This window comes from Theobroma umbraticum, unplaced genomic scaffold (genome assembly GCF_002168275.2).
Source record: "Theobroma umbraticum cultivar Fairchild unplaced genomic scaffold, ASM216827v3 scaffold_51.0, whole genome shotgun sequence".
NCBI lineage: Eukaryota > Viridiplantae > Streptophyta > Magnoliopsida > Malvales > Malvaceae > Theobroma > Theobroma umbraticum.
Window position 1 is genome coordinate 7,501,774 of NW_018397260.1, and position 16,846 is coordinate 7,518,619.

Genomic DNA, 16,846 nt, shown 5'->3' on the forward strand with positions numbered 1-16,846 from the left:
TTCCTTTTCCCTTTAAAAGAAAGAAAATTTAACTTGGAATCTTTACTAAAACCTTCCTCTATAAGCTCTCTTGACTTCTCTACTCATTTTCCAACAGTTGCTGTCTGCTTTTCCCATCTTATACTGTGATGGGTTAGATTCCCATTCCTAAAAAATGGTAACTCTTCAGAGAAAAGACAAAAAAAAAAAAAAACCTGATTTGGTGTTCGCTGAAGAAAAAATTTCCCTTTGTTCTTTCCTGAATGCAACAGTGAATGGAGGCGCTTGACTTCTATTCAGCAGGTGGTGACTCACCAAAGAGCCACGAATTCCACGAGCATCAGAACTTGGAAGTAATATTTTAGGCATAAGTCAAAAAGTCATACATCATTGGTTAGGATCGCTCAGTTTTGTTCTTTGCCTGAAACAAGCATATGAATATGAAGAAAAACATGAATGTGAAGGAGATCAAAACATTAAGAATATTAAAATGTTAGATGAAAAACAGTGATGGGGAAAGGAAAGAAGAAAGAATTGGCACCATCTTTATAGTATAGTCGTAACAAAGTTGACAATGTTTCCCATGAGAAACACAACTTAAATTAATGAGTCTTATTATGATTAGTTTATTAATATAATTATTCAATCTATGACATATCCAATTCCAATATCTTTTACCAAATGTGAGAAGATCCGGCACTTGAAAATAGAAAAGATATGATGATTGGGGGGATGGGGCTAACCCGTACAGGACAAATGGGAACTGTTGTAGGACCCTTGGCTTGCTGCGAAGGTGGGAAAAAAAATGTTGTTTTTTGCCCTGGGGAAGAAAATCTCAAGTTGACGTATTCGGACAGGAAAAATGAAAGCGAAAGAAACAAAAGAGGAGCATCATGTGGAGAGATGGTGCGTACACATCGCTTGCATGATCAATGAGGATCTTATATGTATGATGGAAAAATGATATAAATAAATGTCCGATTGAATTGGTGAAGTAAGGAATAAAGTGGATGAGAATTTAGAAAGCGACCATGCAACCTAACAGGCAACAGCCATGCAACTTGTGGTCCTACCTTCTTTGGGTTCCTTCCATCCTCACAGTCCCATAAGTATTCTCCCAATCCCATCTTCTTCTAATTTTCTGAGCCCTCTATATAATCAACCAAGCCACCACCCAGAGCCATTGGCTGCGGTTCCTGATACATTCAACCCTCATTTTCGCTTCCAAATTTCCAGCCCAACATCTTCCTCATTCCTTTCCTTTTCTTCTGCTTTTCCATCAGGAATAGATTTGCTAACCTTCTGTCCTTACAGCCGAATACATCTTCATTCTACTCATAAACTCTAATTGACTTCCTTAATTAGTGCTAAAAGGTTTAAAGAACTAAAAACGCAAAAGAATTTGCCAGTTTTTCTTTCGAAAAACGCATGTCGGGTGAAGTTGGGCTGAAGTTCAATTAGGCCCAATTTTCCTACAGGGAATAAGAGTTGTTATCCATGGGTTGTACCCACCATTCAGGCCCAATACTGTTCTTTTTGGACAAGGCTCAGTTCAGTTTCCCAGAGTAATTCTCTTTTATAAAGAAAATTCTTACAAATCTTTACATTAGCGTATAATAACGTTAAATTCAAATATAAATTAGCTAAATCTTCATTAATCAATGACCATTTTCATATACTCACAAACTATGTGCTTTGATTATGACACGTGGGACGTGACAATCACTAACATACTAACAATCACCAGCTAATAATTTTAAAGGAAGAAGACATACAAATACATCTACCTGTTTTTCAACTTAATCATCAACAGCGAAGCATGTTGATATCCCATGGCAATATCCAAAGGGCGTCGCCCACTGAATTCCTTCTTCGCCCCTTGTTTCTTTTAAATAAAAAATTCCCGCCGCCTAAAGGAGTAAATGGTTAAGACCTTCTTTACTTACTCGTTACCGAGTTATAATTTCAATCCTTCCAACAAACAACAATACATCAAGGTTAAAAAAAATTTTAATTAAATTTGATCGAATTATAATTTAAAATAAAAAATTATCTAAAGAAATTTTTATCAATAGATTTGATCCATTTTCATTATTAATATTTTATATAAAAATATATTATTAGTAATTTATTTTTAATCAATTTGAATTTAAATTTTAAATATCAAAATTCGATTTAAATTGAGACGATAAAAGATGATTATCGTAAAACAAACCTCTTAATTTAATTGAATTGAATTTTGCTAGCCAAAATGAAAATCAATAAAATAAAATGTAGTAAACATAATCAATATCAGCCTGTCAGAGTATGCGTAGCATGTAGAGTGTAAAGAAAACTCGACCATACCATCAATGATAGTACTACAATATACGGATTAATTATAATCTAAAAGTAAATTAACGGTGATGAGAGATGGCTGCAGGGATGGAAGAATGTTTGGCATCGCTCTCAATCGCCTCCTCATCATCACGTCAGTGATCTTTTTATTCAAGTGGAGTGAAAAAAAGCAACTGCTCTGGTTCCAGTTCTATCTTAGCCGAAGTAACACCTTCCTTCCAATGAAATACCGCCACGTTTACCCCGGGAATCCGAGGCTCTGTTAACGGACGTTAACGAACCTAACCTCTCATATCTCTCAAGGGTTAAAGGGGCAGGGACAGAGATCCAACGGCTGGGAAGCACTGGCGGCAACTAACCAGAAAAAACCATCCGGTCAACTAAGGGTACAAGCCAATGATTGAAAGCCACGTGGCTTAACGCCATCCTCGTCCCGCGACAGCTTAGAAGATCCACCGGATTACCTGGAATCGCCGGTGGCCAACCACATAGCAACAACATCAACAACAACAACAAGTTTCTTTCTTTTTCATTGTCTAATTCTCTCTTTTTGAACACCTTTTGCTTCTCTCTCTCTCTGTTTGGGGGTTTTCTTGCTTGGATCATCAGACGAGAAATACTAAAAAAGAAGAAAAAAGGGAAAGAAAGAGAAAAGGCAGAGCACAAAGAATCATCATATTTACCTCTGTGAGAGTTTCTCTGCTTTTCTTCAGAGCTTTCCTCCAATCCTTGGAGCTTTGTTATTTCCTTCCTTCATTTCTTCTTTTGTTTTCTTTTTTTTTTCACTTTGAATATTCTGATGTTCTTTGTTGTTTTCACCGATTTGGTGGGAATTTTTTGAGTTATGATCTGGGGTTCTTTTCAAATTTGGCAACTGCTTCAAGTTATCGTAAAAATCCAGTTTTTAGACGGTTTGCTGGATTGCTTGATCGAAGGTAATTGAAGGCCTAGTCATCATAAAAAGTTTGGATTTTTCCTTTTTGATAATATCTGGGTAGGGGTAGTTTGATATGTGGAGTTGACTCCGGTTCCTTGCTGTTGGATATTTTAGAAAAATTACAGCTTCCCGCAACGAATTGAATGTTACTTGGTTTTCCCAGCTTTTTGAATTGTTGTCAAGGAACTTTGATGCGCACAATATAAGATTCCTTCAGTTCGGGGTTTCGTGAACCTATTTGATTGCTTGCTGATTTTTATTAGTTATTATTTATCTCCGTCGACCTTTGTTTTTGTCTGAAGAAATTTAATTTCGGCAGTTTCTTGAATCATCAAGCTTTATTTGGAGCATTCCGCTTGACAATTTCTGCTGATTGCTTTAGAATTTGGTTGTTTTGGACCTTCTTGAGAAGTTGCTCTAAGAATTTTAGAGAAAGGGTTTTTCTTTTTAACTTCAAACTTGGAAGGGTTCTTCAAGGTCTTTGATTTATGGTTGGGAAAGGAATATGGCTGCGGGTATGGATTTTTCCCCTCCATTTACAATCATAGAAGGTGGTTACAGCAAGGACAATGTAGCAGACATGGAAAGGGAAAATTTAGATAATGTAAAACAAGTCTCACTTGGGAAACCTCCACGCCACCTCTCAGTTATGCGCCATTGTGTGAGTTCAGCGAGGCTGATTGCAGAGGCTAATTTGGTATGTATGATCATTTCTAATCCCTCTTTCCATTATTATGGACTTTTAGGATCCTGAACTTTAAGGACTATTAAATTGGTGTAAGATCTGAAACTTTTATCATACAGCTTATTAATTAGTTCAAAATTTCTTGGAAAATCAACAAAGGATTGTGCTCCATTTGGATCCTGATGATCTAGGTTCTTTTCGCTTATAAAAACCTGGTGACTCTTTTTCTGAATAAATGATATCATCCTGAAGTGGCATTTGTAAGGCTTTGTACACCTGCATTTGAGCTGCATAAACTTTTATCACTATCTCCAATTTGATAGACTATTTAGATGGAAATAAGGTTTATCCTCTAGAGAAATTCTAAAACTGATATATTTTGTTGAAATCATCACCTTGAGCAAGATTTTTTTTTTTTAATTTGATGTTCTGTTGTATTGAAAGTAACAGAAGATAAAATCAGAATTATAAAGTTGTAGCCACCAGTTTAATCTAAGTAGCTGCCAGATTCCTGATATTCTTTTCTTTCCATCTTCCTGTAGTTATAAAGAAATTTAGTATTTCTGCTTTCTCACACATCATTTTCTGATATGCTTCAACTAACTACTACTTTTTCTTCTCTAGGAATTGGATGTTGGAATTGTAGTCCATAAGTCATCTTCTGATGAAAAAACCGAGTTTTTGCCCGTGCTGCGATCAGGAAGCTGTGCTGAAATAGGACCAAAACAGTATATGGAAGATGAACACATTTGTATAGATGATCTTATTGGATATCTGGGGGCAACTGCTGAGTTCCCTTCTCCAGGAGCATTTTACGGGGTACGCATTTTAGAATCTACCATAAATGACCTGCCCAGGGTGGTTAATAAGTAAACTTCTGTTGAAATGTGAACTTTGTCTAATTATGTGGCATTTGATTTATTTACCTCCTTCAGACTGTCTGGCATGGTTGTTAGTCGGTAGTGAAAAACATGTGTTCTCATAGATAACTTCTGCCTATATCATTCAATATATTTACCTAAAGGTGGTTAGTACTGAGGAAGGTTTAGCTGTGATGTTTGAGGTACAGTCGAATTTAAGGAAAGTGAACCTGGAGATTTTATTTAGACCAAAAAGAGAAAAAAAAAAGATATAGGAACTGGGGGCATAATTGTCTCTGACAATGTAAACTGCTGCCTGATCTTATGGTAGCAATTCCCCAAGTTTTTGAACGTTACATGATTCCTTGTTCATAGAGGAATATTACTTTTCTCTTCTATCTGCTGCCTCCATAGAACTTGCTACTTCATGGCTAAGCTCAAGGTGTTAACACACGTCAGTTTTATTATATGTACAATTACCATTGAAGGTGGTTTAGGAAACATGGTTGGCCATACTTGTGAATTGATTCTTGCTAAAACACATGGACAGGTTTTTGACGGTCATGGAGGAACGGATGCAGCCATATTTATTAGGAAAAATATCCTTAAATTCATAGTTGAAGACTCTCATTTTCCAATTTGTGTGGAGAAGGCAATCAAGAATGCTTTTCTCAAAGCCGATTATGCATTTGCAGATGTTAGTTCTCTTGATATATCATCCGGCACCACTGCATTAACTGCACTTATTTTTGGAAGGTAACTGAACCACAGATCTGCACTAGTAAGGTTCATTTTTTACATTGTTTCCATAATTCCTCTTCTAGCAGCCTTGTTTGGGTCTGAGATGCCCTAACAAGCTGTGCATTGGGTCATTGACAATGACATAAGATGCTGCATTGAAACAAGGAATGGTGTGTTATCATTTGTCAAATTTGTTTGACAGAATTAGTTGTAAGTAAAATGTAGAAGAAGCAAGAACAGAAGGCTAAGGTTTGAAGAGTTTTCTTCTCTAACAGTGCAAGCAATTCTGTTAAAGTTCAAGTACATTGAAACTCGCATGCCATGTTGAATTGAATCTATCCTATTCATCTTAGAAACTTAATATAGGGTTCATCACTTGAGGTTAAGTGGGAACTAGTTTATAATATAATGAATTTTAATTGCCTAGTAAAAGCTAGTTAGAGGTAGAGGAGAAACAAAACATCTGGTTCTGGCTCTACTTTGAGCATCCTCAGGATAAGCTAGCCACTGTTGTGTTTAAGATTGTGCTTGGGTCATAACTAAACTTGCAGTCTTTGAGAGTCTTTAGATGTTCTGCATTCTGAAAGTCAGGATTTGACTACCTCAAAGACTCTAATATTACTTTCTCTTCATAGGACCTTGATAATCGCAAATGCTGGGGATTGCCGAGCTGTGCTGGGAAGGCGAGGTAGGGCAATTGAAATGTCCAAGGACCACAAACCTAATTGCACATCTGAAAGACTAAGAATTGAGAAACTTGGTGGCGTCATTTATGATGGCTACCTCAATGGCCAATTATCTGTGGCACGTGCTCTTGGAGACTGGCACATGAAGGGCCCCAAAGGATCTGCTTGTCCCTTAAGTGCAGAGCCGGAGCTGCAGGAGACAGACCTGACTGAGGAGGATGAATTCTTGATAATGGGCTGTGATGGGCTGTGGGATGTTATGAGCAGCCAGTGTGCTGTGACTATGGCAAGGAAAGAGCTGATGCTTCATAATGATCCCGAAAGATGCTCAAGAGAGCTTGTCAGGGAGGCACTGAAGCGCAACACTTGTGATAATTTAACAGTGATTGTGGTATGTTTCTCTGCTGATCCTCCGCCTCGAATAGAGATACCACAATCCCGTGTTCGGAGGAGCATATCAGCAGAAGGGCTGAATTTACTAAAAGGTGTGCTGGATTCTAACTGATGGGAAAGGGGATGGTTGAAAGAGGTTGTGCATAATCACATTGGAGGATGAAATGGTCGTGGCATTTTTCCCCCAAGTAGCTGCACCTTCACCGTGGCTGACATTCATCCTCAGTCAGGGACGTCCTTGTCATGTCGAATATGATTCTTTTTGAGTTTCTAAATCCTGCACATCTGAGATAACTAATGTTGTACCGATTGGCAGGATTCCTTGTTCAACCCGTCTTTCTTTCCTCTTCATCTGCTCACTCCTGTGTAAATAAACTGAATCTTGAGAGATATGTTCTAGCACTCTTCACTAAATCAAATAATTGCTATCATTGACCATTGTTTACATTACTGATTATTGCTATCTGGGTATCCTGCCTGTATTTACAATGAAAGATTTGCCATAACTAGCCACATGCAAATCTGATTTCTCATCTCCTGGTTTTTCATGGTGTTCATGAAACGGTGGAATGATACAATAGTTCATTTTAATTATACATATGTCCTAATTTTTCCATCTTAGATTGTTTCTCTACCATGGGAGGATTTGTTTGTCACGTGTCTCACACCTCTAAGAGAGATAGGTCTTAAATTTATAAGTAAAAACTTTCCTCCACTTTATAAGCATTTTTTTGGAGTTAAAAATGTGAACGTCCAACATTTCCACCTTGTCAAAAGAATCTAGAGAAAGGGTTTGGAACTGAAAAAGAAGCCGAATAAATTCACAAGCAGGGCATATATCCTTCGTACAGAGAAGAAAAGAACCATGTTCCCACAGGACCAATACCAAGACCACAGAGGCTGCTCTAAATGGAGGTTTTGGATAATTAAGCAGCACCTGGTGTAGATACAATTAACAAGCGTTATCCTAGAGGTAATAAGGAAAAAAAAATGATTTGATTAGTTGAGGTTTGTTAAGAGTCACATGAGTAACAAATTTAAAGTAGGAAGCAATGGATACATGATCCAAAGAGCAAAATTTTGCTTAAGTTACAGAAAGAAGCCTCATTTAACCAGAGTCACACTACTTTCAGGAATCTGCAACACAAGGAAACCTTTTCCATAAAAAATTAATTGGTTTATAGAAACTCTTCTCCAGCTGAACCATGATGATTTTAATAATTTATAGTTCGTCGTCGTCGTCGTCGTCGTCGTTGTCGTCATCAGTATCTACCGAATGGCTACCACTGCATAGACAAGGAGGGGTACAGAAGTCAGAACACCAGAAACCTTCCAATTATGATTGCAAGTGCAACAAAAGTAAGCAGGAAAGTATCTATATAAAATCAGAATAACATAGAGTTATAGTATACGGCCAAAAACTGGTTTCTGGTAACATGCAGGGAATGAAACATTTGCAGTAATGATTGAGAAGAACAACTGAACAAATATCCCCCCTTTACCGGCAACACATGCTCCCAAGTCCCCACTTGCATCAGTTAAGGCTGGGTCAAAATGTAGACTTTACAATTACCTTTGTAGAAAAGAGAGGGCAAAGAATAACAAATAAGATCAGGGATACCTTAAGCTGCTGCAGTGCTTGCTCAAATCTTGGCACAGAACTTTGCTTACATCTCCTCCCTTAATGGATCCTTGCTTTATCGATTCTGTCAACTGCACAAGTTTGATATCAATGTAAGAGTCAGTATTTCACATATGTATAAGCTCACAAGCAGGACTGAGGATTCACCTCATCTTCAGTTTCCTCCAATAACCTAAACCACAACAAACATAAGGGTTAAACTTGTTTAATAGAATGTAGCTAGCCTTTGAATAATCTTATATCACACAAACTACTAGCAAATAATTAAAATCCATAAATGATGCATAATAAGAGGAATAGTGCAAACTACATGCAGTCTCACCTTCCACAATAAGAGGATATATCTTTTGAGTATGCCTTAGCTTCTTGTTTATCTATCAAGTGAAATGCAAAAATAGGGAAACACTTTAGAACTTAACGAAACATAACAGAAACAAAAGAATTAGAAACTAAGTGTATCTCTACAAACATGCTACATGTATAGGCAGGCATTCACATGAAAGTATAGAAAACAAAAATGGCTGAGTGAATAATTAGGAAGAAATACAGAAATTCTAGAAGATATCAAGCAAAGTCCTTAGAGAGATGGGATATGCAACTTTTTCCTCGTAGCTTAACAATATTTGCATATGTATGATCAAACAAAGATCAAGCACTTGAAATTAAGTGTCCAAAATCTGAATAAGGGACCAATCACATTTGCAGGGGAACATATGAATTCAAATTCTCTTAGTGGTTATGATTGATCAAAGACTTTACTAGCCATTTTATGATGCAACAACCACAATTAGATTACTTGGACTTGCTATTAAAGCAAAAGAATGCATACCAATAGTGAGGATGTCCCAGTTATCCACTTTGATCCATTCTTGTCGAGATGAATCTATCTGCAAAGCAAAGTAAAAACAGATATTGAACATATTAGCACCTACATGCCTAGATCAGCTATATCACAACCATCAATCAACCAAAAAACAGCTGCCAGAGAATATTAACATTTTACATGCAAACACAATAGTAAAACTATAAATTCGCATATTATGTCAAAGCTGCCACAAGATAGTTTGATTACTATCCTGTTAATTTTTGAGGAAACATAAATCAAGTATATAACCCTTTTAAAGATTTGCGCTCCAAAATAAAATTGAATAAATGTGATGAAGAAATAGAGTCCAAGTAGGAGCTACCTTTTCAAGAGTGTAATCTTGCATTTTTTCACAAAGCCCATCCAAAAGTTCAACAGCTCTAAGCTCACTCATCCTGATTAAAACAAAGATAAATCTTTTAAAAGAGATATCACTTCTATGGGGGAATCAACCATTGAAGAAGAGTAAGTATTCCTGCTTCAGATGCCATATCTATGCATTAATAGTCAATGATCAGAAAGATCTAAGCAGCAATGAATTTGTCCCACCCAATTAGACAAAAAAATTCACATTTAAAACTCATTACACAGAAGGAATTATAGCATTTAAAACCAGCATTCTAGATTTTAGTGGGTGCATATAATACAAATCTCAAATGACAGAGCTGGGCCATTGGGAATATCCAAACAACAATTAGTGATTTTCGTAACAAAAGTGAAATGTCATCAAATGTCAACTACCGGCCCTTGTCAAAACGCGCATTATCAATTTCTTCCCTATTTTCAGCATAAGTTTGTGTTGTGTGATCTCTCTATTAAGCTGATTTCTCTCTTAATCAGCTTAAGTTCAACGTTTCACTTGTTTCTGTTGCTTTCTCTTACTATGATCTTTCACTCATTTGGTTTCTATTGCTACACTTTGATTTGTTTTGGCGATCAATCATCAATCCTAATTCCAACACCAAACAAAGAAAGCGAAATTGCTAATTCCGTTATGAATTAAAACTCTGTAACCAGACTAATGTAAGCACATTCGCAAAGTTGGTTTTCCCAGAAAATTGAAAGGAAGTGTTCAGATTATTATACCTGTAATCAATGACCTTTCCCTGGCGTTGACCTTTAGAGTCCAAACGATGCCTCATATCCAAATGATTCCTTGGTTTTTCCTACATGTAATAGTATTACCAAATTACTGCTGAATTCGCTTTCGTTCAAGATATTAACTGAACTGCCATAGATTTAAAGGTGAATGTATTCAGAAGAGAAGCCCCTAGTCCTTAGTCCTTACCTTAGAGAGTTGAATCTCTAGTTCTGCCTGCAAAACATCCAACAAAGCAAAACGATCAGCTGATTATTTCACGAACAAGTCTAGTTGGAAATCTTAATTTTTCTCAAGCAACAAACGATCGGTGGGTGAAACAGAAAAATTTTCTCGACGCTTTCCGTTGCTATTTCCAGATGCAGAGTTGGAAATGGCAACGATGGGATGGGACTTAGGAGAGGAGAGAAAGAGAGGGAATATTGTAACTGTAAAGTTACCGCGACGGCATTGCAAGCAGCACACTTGTCGTCGATGCAATAGGCTATGGAGAAAATGGAGAATATGGAAACGAGCCACAAGAAGGACCGTGCCATCTCCGCCCTGCTCTTCTTTCGAATCCGGAATTTTCCTTTCGCACGGTCGTGTGGAGCTGCTTTATGAGCCTGGATCCGGGTTCGGGCTATTACTAGAAAAAAGGGTCCTATGTCGGGGCAGCGATCGGAGTTAATATTTGATCCCATCTAGATACTGGCACTTTATTAAATATCTGTAATCCAGTTAATAAATAAATTTAAAGATAAATTATCATGATTCTTAGAATATTTATTTAAATTTTTTTTAATTTTTTTACTTCTATAGTTATATGATAATATAAATATTATACATTAACAAAATACCAAATATAAACTCGTATTTTATATGTCTATTAAAATAATTAAAAATAATTAACTAAAATCGAATTTTCTCCATAAACCCTTTTGCATTTGTTAAATTCCAATTCTCATGTTAAAATTATAATGTGAAAATATTCCCACTTTAGTTACTAAATGCCCATTTTAAAGATGATTACAGTGACTGATTTATATCACATTTTAAAGGTACTAATTACTTTTGATTTTTTTTTAAATGATATTGATTCTAATCATTTTATGAATACTTAAAGATGTATAGTTGTGTATATACATATATATATATACATATAACTTAACTACAGATTAAGTATTCAGATTATAATTAAAATATTCAATTTAATAATTAAAGTTATAGAAATTATTAAAATACTCTTTTAAACTTAAATAAGGGTGGAATTCAATGCTCAACCCAACCACTACGTAAGAGTAAAAGAGTGATTGATATTAATTAGTGTAGTTCTGTGAGTGGAGATGACTACGATTACTTGTCCATGTTGACAATCCAATATATTATAGGTTTAATTTGGTTATAAATTTTTAAGTAGAGGTGCAATTCGACCCAAGTTGATTAACCTATTTTGTTTATAAATATTATATTTTTATTAAATATTAAATTTAAAAGACAAATATAATTCAATCCTCAACTCAAAATATTTTATAAAAGCTAAAAATAATTTATATTAATTAAGTGTAGTTTATACATAAAAATATTTACGGAGATAATCTTTTAATTTGAACTCAATCCACTTGAATTGATTAATTTAATTATTAATAAATATTATTTTTTATTGAATACTTTTAAAATATATTTAAAAATATAGAAGCAATATTTTATTATTTTTAAAAAATAAAAATTTTCAAATTAACTTAAAAAAAGCCCCGAAAAATTGGCCCATGACCACATATATTTATAAACTACACTGTTAATTAAGTGTAGTTTATACATAGAAATATCTTATTATCAAGTTGTCTATTATATTCATTTATTACGAAGCGAGTTTTAAGATAATTTTTTTAATCGAATTCAATGCACTTGAATTGATTAATTAATTTATTAATAAATATTATATTTTTATTAAATATTTTTAAAATATTAAAACTATATTTTATTAGTTTATAAAACAAAAAATTTTAAAATTAACTTTTAAAAAATCTTAAAACTTGGGCCCATGCACACATATATTTATGAACAAAATAATAATCATCGAGAGCCTATAGTCAAGACTCCTTTAGACAGGCACTTGGGTCCACACCTCCAACCAACGTAGAAAATTGACCGCCGCTCTCCCGCCGAGCTTTCCGCTTTGTTTACTCACCGACTAAGGCAAAACCAAACCTCGCACGTGCACCCAACGTGCCCTAATTAAAGCAACCGAACCATATTTTTTATTCAGTATTGTTTCAAGCTTAACTTAAAAAAAGAAAACAAAAACGAAAAAGAGAGACTGGAAGAAAGCAAAGCGTCACCGGCTGTTACCTTGGAAACCTCACAGTTGCTGAGTCATCGAGACGAGAGCGCACTTAACGCATCTTCAAAATCCGTGCCCGTGGCGAATAGACGGCTGTGATGCGGCTCGCACGATAAGCGTTGGGAAAGCGGGGTCGTATAAGATGGGAACCGGGTGAGAGGAGAATGCTTACAAAAAAGAGAGGCAGAGAATGCCAAACGGGAAAGCGAAGAGCTGATGGGTCGCTTTTTCAATCAGTGCGGAGTCGCTTTACCAATTCGAGCCCCGACCAACCAAACACTCATTTTTGTCGATCCAGTTTCTGTGGATTAAAAGCTTTTTCGAATCATCGATCCCTTTCTGTTTAATTATTTTTCCATCTTCTCATTTTCCGGGTTTGGAATTCTTCTTCGGACGGTGTCGGTTTTCCATTTCCTGCAATGTAAGTCCCTTGTCTCGTTGTCGGTGAATCGTACTATGACACACTATTTCCATTTTTGTTTTTGTTTTTATACTGCAATTGACTTCCGTTTTTGGAACTTGGGTTTGAAACAAATTGATTCATCAGTTTGTTTGTTTTTTCCTCTCCACCCTTGCTCATTAGGGTCTGATTCGAGACGAGTGCACTGAGTCTTCTAATTAGAAAATGAACTTTACGGATCTGTAGACGAGAATTTGTCCGTTTAAGCTGTTTATTATTTGAAAATTTTTCGTTTTCATGGTAATTCTTCGTTAATGTACTGCTTTCAGCATGTATATCTGGAAGTTCAATGTAATGGTATCATTATGGTTCTTGTTTTTGCTCTTTGCATCATCAATTTCAATTTGGTTCTCCTTGATTTGCTTTCATATGTCTTTTCCTTCTTTTAAAGAGTCTTGTGATTCAAATCAAGTCACGGAATTATGTTATCTTTGCCCGAAACATTTTTTCTGCTTGACTCTTTGTTCTCCGTTAACATGTTCAATAACAGTCTAGGCAGGCAAGGGTTTCATCCTGTCTTGTTTTAGAATTGTTATTTCATAGCTTTGTGTTTATATATATATATATATATATATATATGTTTTTCTTTTGCGTGCATGCTTGGCTGCAATCTCATAAGCTCGTTTTTCTTGTAGATGGCAAGAGTGTAAGTAACCAGAATGCAGCTAGCAAGATAGAAATGGGTGTGCACCTTTGCATGCCCAGAGGAGGAGACCATAATGTTGGCTGAGAATGTGAGTGGGGAGGAATCGCTTCGTCAGGATTTCGAGGCTCTGAGTGTGTCGAAACGGCTTGTGAGGAGTGTTAGCCAGAAGTTGAGGAAAAAAAACCATAGAGGCGAAGGCGAAGAAGAGGATAAGGTGAGAGGGATTTCATTGAAATGTCTTACTCTATATGGTAGAGGTGGTGGTTGCAAAGTAGGTGCTGACACGGGTGAGGAATTTGGTGATCCAAGTAGTAGGAGAAGGTCAAGTGCCAGTGAAGAAGGAAAGGTGTACAAAACAATCTGTGGCACCGAGGAGAATAATTTTGATTGCTTTTCATATGGGGTGAAGGAGAAGTTTTGGAAGAAAATCAATAGAAAAGATTTAGAACTTGAGGAATCAGTACGAAACAGCAGGATGCATATCTTTCTTCCAGATGACATCTTAGAGATGTGCTTGGTGAGACTACCATTGACCAGTCTTATGAATGCCCGCCTTGTGTGCAAGAAATGGAGATACTTGACTACAACTCCTCGGTTTTTGCAGATGAGACGAGAAGGTTCATATCAGGATCCATGGTTGATTCTCTTTGGTGCTGTGAAAGATGGCTATTGCTCTGGGGAGATACATGCACTGGATGTGTCTCAAGATCAATGGCATAAGATTGGTGCTGATATCCTCAGAGGAAGGTTCATGTTCTCTGTTGCCAGTATTGAGGATGATGTTTATATTGTTGGAGGTTGTTCAAGCCTAACCAACTTTGGGAGGGTGGATAGGAGCTCATTCAAGACACACAAAGGTGTGTTGGTCTTTAGCCCACTCACTAAATCTTGGCGTAAGGCTCCATCTATGAGGTATGCTAGATCAATGCCTATTTTAGGAATATCTGAGGTCAGTTCAGAATTCTTGGTCATTCAAAGCCATCAGAATCGACATGATAGGCGGTTTCCCAGATCACGGGTTGGTGGGGTGTCAGATGTTTACGAGGATCCTCACAGGCTTTCACTCAGACGTCAATACAGAAATGCTTTTGATGAAAATGAGCCTTCATTGTTTCCTAATAGAAAATCATACAAGTTTATTAGACAAAGAAGTGAACAATCAAATACAAAGGGTTGTAAAAGATTTGTGTTGATTGCTGTTGGAGGTCTTGGGTCTTGGGATGAGCCACTAGATTCTGGAGAAATCTACGATTCTGTATCAAATAAATGGACTGAAATCCAGAAGCTGCCTATAGATTTCGGGGTTGTTTGTGCTGGAGTTGTTTGTAATGGGATGTTTTATGTTTGTTCAGAGAATGACAAGTTAGCAGGTTATGACATAGAAAGAGGCTTCTGGATTGGAATCCAAACCTCCACATTTCCTCCCCGTGTTCATGAGTACTACCCGAAACTTGTATCTTGTAACGGTCGCTTGCTAATGCTTTCTGTCTCTTGGTGTGAGGGAGATGGGCAAATTGGTCGGAGAAACAAGGCCGTGAGAAAAATGTGGGAGCTAGATCAGATGTATCTTACATGGACAGAGGTCTCTGTACATCCTGATGCTCCAATGGACTGGAATCCTGCTTTTGTTGCTGACAGGAACTTAGTATTTGGGGTTGAAATGTTCAAAATATTTGGTCAGGTATTGGATTTCTTCACTGTCTGTGATGTGTCTGATATGGGGATGAAATGGAACCATATTTCTAGAAATCACATGGCTCATGATTTAGATGCTTCTTCTTGCATGACTAAGACAATGGCCGTGCTACATCTATAATGTCTTTGCAATACACCATAATTCATGCAGAAAATTTTAGAACATTATTGCTTATTGGGGGATTTTGAGCGCACATTTCAACCTGCGAATTTCATATTTATTTCTTTGAATTTCAACAATTTGTAGAATGGCGACTACCTCTGGTTTCTGGTTCTTATTCAGTAGTAGCCAGAGGTATTGTCACTTGTAGTCTTGTAATTTGTTCTCCACTGTTCATAAATTGATCATGTATTTTTCCATCTTGTTCTGTTGCATCTATGATAAATGTCTGCCTCGTTCATTAATTCATTTTATTGGCTTTTGTTTTCTTTGATCAAGTTCAGTTCTGGGAAAGGGGAGAAAACAGACTGAAATTCCAATTTCTAATGTAGAAAGTTCTTAAATTTGTCAAGAACGAGCCTTTGAAAGCACCTTTCAAATGTGTGGTAAAGGTTGGTTCTGATTTTTAAACTTGTACAAACGAAATGCTGCTGATAACTCGAACCAAATGTACTTGAACGAACAGCACCCTCCCATTGTCCAGGTACTGTGAACAATGAGGATGCATTCGATCCTTTTCACCTTTGAATCGAAGTACACGGGACTGATGTGAATCTGTGAACACATCATACTTGAATCCTGCTAAAAGAGTGAACCCTGGATATGGAATCCGTGCCATGATGGATATCTGAATGGCATTTGTTCGACATCGTTGCACGTGCTGTAGTCCGTTACTAGTTACTAATGAACATCCGCCACCATAGAATTTTGTTTGAAGCAAAGAGTTTCAGATGATAAAACGCCGTGATCATCATATCCAGAAACTGAAAAGGCATTATTAGAACTAAAGGCCGATACCACTCAATGCCAAAACAATAGGAGTTCGTATAAAGAAATGAAGATCAATGAAAATAACATCATTAAGAACAAATGAACAATTTCTTGAAAACCTCTACAAGTGGGAAATCCATATACAGTGATATCTACTTGCAGCTTAATCCCTTGCAAACCACAGCTTAATCCCTTGCAAAACAAATCCACATATGGACGGTGACAGCTTTTGGCAAAGGATGAACTACATACAGGTTGCTATGCTCATCCAACTATAAATAAGGCGTGAGCAAGAATTCTATCCCAAGTTTGGAAAAATTCCAGAGAAGTTTGGGATCTTATCAACATGCTTCAGGGCACGCTCAGCAATCTGCCGGGTTCTGTAGTCAGCATGGTGGAAGGCGTCAACAAGTGCAGTGCTCACATTTTGATCTCCAGAAATTTCATAGGCTATTTCATCAGTCCTTAAAAGTCTCTCAACTACCCAAACTGCTCTTCTCCTCAAGTTCTCTGTTCGTTTCTCAAGTAACACGTCGAATATTGGCTTGATTCCCTCTGCCTCACATA

At 36.7% G+C, this 16,846-nt stretch overlaps 4 protein-coding genes across 5 annotated transcripts in view; 2 read left to right on the forward strand and 2 right to left on the reverse strand.

Annotated features, from left to right (window-relative positions):
* The first annotated feature begins 2,478 nt into the window (after positions 1-2,478).
* On the forward strand, positions 2,479-7,063 carry LOC110416607 (putative protein phosphatase 2C 27). Its single transcript, XM_021428631.2, has 4 exons — positions 2,479-3,950; positions 4,563-4,757; positions 5,349-5,554; positions 6,175-7,063. Exons 1-4 carry the CDS (start codon positions 3,759-3,761, stop codon positions 6,728-6,730), a joined length of 1,149 nt encoding a protein of 382 aa, XP_021284306.1. The 5' UTR covers positions 2,479-3,758; the 3' UTR covers positions 6,731-7,063.
* Positions 7,064-7,595: 532 nt separating this feature from the next.
* LOC110416807 (TLR4 regulator/MIR-interacting MSAP protein) lies at positions 7,596-10,891 on the reverse strand. The gene is made up of 9 exons (XM_021428903.2): positions 10,665-10,891; positions 10,414-10,440; positions 10,212-10,291; positions 9,448-9,520; positions 9,090-9,147; positions 8,583-8,634; positions 8,408-8,432; positions 8,240-8,331; positions 7,596-7,904 (listed from the first exon to the last, which is right to left on the reverse strand). The coding sequence occupies exons 1-9, from the start codon at positions 10,758-10,760 to the stop codon at positions 7,841-7,843; spliced, it is 567 nt and encodes a 188-aa protein (XP_021284578.1). The 5' UTR covers positions 10,761-10,891; the 3' UTR covers positions 7,596-7,840.
* A 1,623-nt stretch (positions 10,892-12,514) lies between these two features.
* Positions 12,515-15,708, forward strand: LOC110416187 (F-box/kelch-repeat protein At5g42350-like). 2 transcript variants are annotated; one of them, XM_021428072.2, is made up of 3 exons: positions 12,515-12,968; positions 13,643-14,170; positions 14,258-15,708. In XM_021428072.2, the coding sequence occupies exons 2-3, from the start codon at positions 13,727-13,729 to the stop codon at positions 15,467-15,469; spliced, it is 1,656 nt and encodes a 551-aa protein (XP_021283747.1). In that variant the 5' UTR covers positions 12,515-12,968; positions 13,643-13,726; the 3' UTR covers positions 15,470-15,708. The 2 variants fall into 2 exon arrangements, with proteins under 2 accessions (XP_021283747.1, XP_021283745.1); XM_021428070.2 differs by having other exon boundaries at positions 12,518-12,968; positions 13,643-15,708.
* A 622-nt stretch (positions 15,709-16,330) lies between these two features.
* The window catches only part of LOC110416186 (U-box domain-containing protein 43-like), a 4,852-nt gene continuing 4,336 nt past the window's right edge, over positions 16,331-16,846 (reverse strand). Inside the window, exon 4 of the mRNA XM_021428069.2 lies at positions 16,331-16,846. This exon is cut by the window's right edge and continues 1,308 nt beyond it. Within this exon, the coding sequence (XP_021283744.1) occupies positions 16,578-16,846 (269 nt within the window). The 3' untranslated portion in view covers positions 16,331-16,577.

Bases quoted from the DNA above. Each gene is read 5' to 3' on its own strand.
- LOC110416607 (XM_021428631.2), top strand. From the start codon at position 3,759: ATGGCTGCGGGTATGGATTTTTCCCCTCCATTTACAATCATAGAAGGT. The intron at 3,951-4,562 runs GTATGTATGATC...TTTCTTCTCTAG, and splicing joins TGATTGCAGAGGCTAATTTG to GAATTGGATGTTGGAATTGT. The intron at 4,758-5,348 runs GTACGCATTTTA...ACACATGGACAG, and splicing joins CTCCAGGAGCATTTTACGGG to GTTTTTGACGGTCATGGAGG.
- LOC110416807 (XM_021428903.2), bottom strand. From the start codon at position 10,760: ATGGCACGGTCCTTCTTGTGGCTCGTTTCCATATTCTCCATTTTCTCC. The intron at 9,148-9,447 runs GTAGCTCCTACT...TTTGCTTTGCAG, and splicing joins AAGATTACACTCTTGAAAAG to ATAGATTCATCTCGACAAGA. The intron at 7,905-8,239 runs GTATCCCTGATC...TTGTCTATGCAG, and splicing joins AAGCACTGCAGCAGCTTAAG to TGGTAGCCATTCGGTAGATA.
- LOC110416187 (XM_021428070.2), top strand. From the start codon at position 13,727: ATGTTGGCTGAGAATGTGAGTGGGGAGGAATCGCTTCGTCAGGATTTC.